Genomic DNA, 3,212 nt, shown 5'->3' on the forward strand with positions numbered 1-3,212 from the left:
TCTGTTTAGGATGGGTGTGCGATGCAATGGGTTAGCCGTCTGGTCTGGCGCATACACGCTGTTAGTGTAAAAATGAACAATAAAGTTAATACCAAATATCACTCTGATCAACCAATGACAGCACATGATTGTTTGATTTGTGCCATTGCTAAGATGGCGGCCTATGGGAAGCAGCCCCATTCTCTTCCGCGGAGCTGCGAACTCTGGTCTCCGTTATGGAGACCAGGCTGGGGCGTGCCGGCCCTTTTATTACAAACCGGCAGAAGCGCCAGGCATATGCATCGGCCCGCAGGCGCATATTCGCGCGCACCCAGGTGCGCAGGACCATCGCACAGCTGGAGCGGCAATGGTCTGATCTCAGGCGGCGCCAGCCTGAGAAGCTCCAGCAAATACGAGCCAGCATTGCTCGATGTAAGTGTTTACCCATTAAATGCCCAATTGTACAATATTGCTGACATGACCATTTTTCAACCAATAAGGTAACCTGCCTGATCCATGAGTTAAACATGGCATACAATATATGAGTGCTACTTCCTGTTTGACACCCTGTAATGGTCATAAAATATGTTATTGGGGAGGATTAATGCTTGTGATGCTTACAATGGCCCAAATGTCACAGCATACCTGCCATGTTACAGGCTGTGTTTTGTAAAGGCCACTAAGGAGCTGTTTGCCTGTACAATTATCTGTACTTCTAACCTTTGCATTTATAGCTTGATAAGGCTTAATAGTAATTACCACTAATTGCCACTTTTTTGATTTTTCACATACACAGCACGTGCTCGCGCAAGACAGGCCCGGGAGGAGGCAGAGGTGGCCCTCGAGGACCTGCCCCAGGAAGGGAGCCCGGAGGAGGGGGCGCAGGAAATGGAGGAGGAGGCAGCGGTGGCCCTGGAGGACCAGCCGCAGGAAGGGAGGCCGGAGGAGGGGGCCCAGGAAATTGACGATGACGAGGGGTGGGCTGTGGAGGCACTGCCACCCGTGGAGGACGTCATCCAGGACGAGGATGACGCATTGGAGGCCCCTGAGGAGGAGGTGGAGGCCGATGAGGTTGTCCAGGCGGCCGGAATTGGTATGTATACATAAGGATTTATTTATCCGTTTGGCATGTACTATTTGCTATGTAGCACTGGTGATTCAATTGATTTTAACAATACTATAAAATGACAAAACAAACGGGATAGCAACAGACACACTTTGGGGTTAGATAGGGTGGGCAAACCATCCCTTTCAGCCAGGACACATATTAATGACACAGGTTGTGAGGATGTCTTTCATCTCGATTTTAAGTGCCACTGAACCTGTGTAGTTAATCTGTATCCTGGAAGAAAGGGATGACTTGCTAATGTAAGTGTTTCATGTCCCTGCTGCTTGCCTACAATCTGTAGCCTCATATAGGGTGAGTAGAGTTTACTGGTGAATGATCTTTGTAAACTAGATTCAGTATGGCATAAATGGAGTATGGACAGGCGTGGCTTAGACTGGAGTAACAAGTGGTCAGTGCCCCTGGGCCCTCCTCTAGCTAACCACCCCCTGCGGCCTGCATGTATGTTTTGCACCATAATTGTGTGTGTATTTGGTCTTAGTAATGCTTTTGAGCATGTGAGTGGGTTAGTGCTGCAGCTTCCCCTAACTGGCATTCTGACAATGATTTCTGGAGCACACCATCAGCAGGCAAGCCATGCTTGATTGCACAAATGTACTGAGCATTCCTGAGAGTTGTGTAACTCCCCTGGCAGGCTCCATCATATAAGAGACACTGAACTTTGTTTGCCGAATTGTGATTGGTGCAGCGCGTGACATGCTTCTCAGAGCTTAGTCATGGGTGGGTTTGGATTGAGAAGGAGCAGTATGACTGTGAGGTGTTCGACAGAGTAAAGTGTAGAGGGCCAAAATCAGGCTTTCCATGTAGTATGTATGCATGTATGTATAGGTGTATGTCTCATATATATAGTTAGATATGTGTGTGTATATATATATATATATATATATATATATATAAAAAATATATATATATATATACACACCTGTCACAATGCATGTTTAAAAAGTAGGTTTGACTATGTTAAATGTATGCATGAATATCATTAGTCATTTTGGATTTTGAATTTCCTCCACAGATGAGCCTGCCCAAGCAGAGGAGGGTCGCCGTGGGGCCCTCCTTAGACTCAGAGGCCTGATGAGCCAAATCATTATGGAGATGGACCGCATAATTGATGGGGAATTTTAATTTGTTGGTTGGGGCCAGTTATTTTTGATTAAATCGTTATTTAAAGTTCAAAGTTGTCAGTGTTTTTTTCTAACATGCTAAAGTATATGTGTAACTTGTTTTAAATCTTTAAAAGAAGCAAAATGTACATAGTGTATCTAGATGTATGTTAGGGTCACATGCTGTAAGGGTTAATGTGTGTCATGAATGTAGTAGGAATGTGGGTCAGTATAGATGAGCATTTAATTGATTGAAATTGATAACAATCCCTTTTTCAGGAGGTTGGCTAATTGCCTAAGTGGGTCATGTGATCGCTGTGTGTACTCAGTAAAAAAGTGTGGGATTGAGCGTAAATACTCCGCATCGGGGCGTACGGACAGCTTCCCGTACGTTCTGACGCGGTAAGACCGTGCTTGTGCGGGAAGACCGTGCAAGAATCTGTACGTTTCCACCGCACACGCACGGTTTGTATGTCGTCCGTACACACGCCCTGTTCTTAAAGAGTGAGTCCGTCCGAATGCGGAGGACACGTGGGCGTTTCTACGGACGAAGCCCGCACGCCGCCGCACAGCGTGGCGTGCGGACCGCACCGAAAGAATTCGGGAAAGTCCGCACCGATCAGAATAAGGGCCCAAGTTCTTTCCAGTTTAATATGGAGAAAAGAAGAAGATGGAACCATCAACAACTGTTTGTTTTACCAGCAAAGTATATAATTGGCTAATGTTTATAACACTATATTTTAGATAAAGGTTAACATACTGTACATTGGGCCTGATTCAGACCTGTTCGCTAGGCTGTGTGTAATTGCAGCCTAGTGAGCAGGTAAACTCCACCCACCATGCTCGGCTGAACCCCCGCCCCCCCACGATAACACACCCCCTCGCATGCAGCTGTGCGGACGAAAAATCATTTGATGGTTGCTCACCATCGAATGATTTTTCTGCCATTCGTAATGAAAAGTGAGTCTGGACTACTTTCCATTTACACGCTGTTCTCCGATTTC

General features: G+C 46.2%; 1 protein-coding gene across 1 annotated transcript; it reads left to right on the forward strand.

The window, feature by feature from the left end:
- Nucleotides 1–439: 439 nt before the first annotated feature.
- Nucleotides 440–2,230, forward strand: LOC146072989 (uncharacterized). The gene is made up of 2 exons (XM_083180159.1): nt 440–1,072; nt 2,121–2,230. Exons 1-2 carry the CDS (start codon nt 868–870, stop codon nt 2,228–2,230), a joined length of 315 nt encoding a protein of 104 aa, XP_083036285.1. The 5' UTR covers nt 440–867.
- The last annotated feature ends 982 nt before the right edge of the window (nt 2,231–3,212 follow it).

Source organism: Crinia signifera, chromosome 4 (genome assembly GCF_055691185.1).
Source record: "Crinia signifera chromosome 4, ASM5569118v1, whole genome shotgun sequence".
In the NCBI taxonomy this organism is placed as follows: domain Eukaryota; kingdom Metazoa; phylum Chordata; class Amphibia; order Anura; family Myobatrachidae; genus Crinia; species Crinia signifera.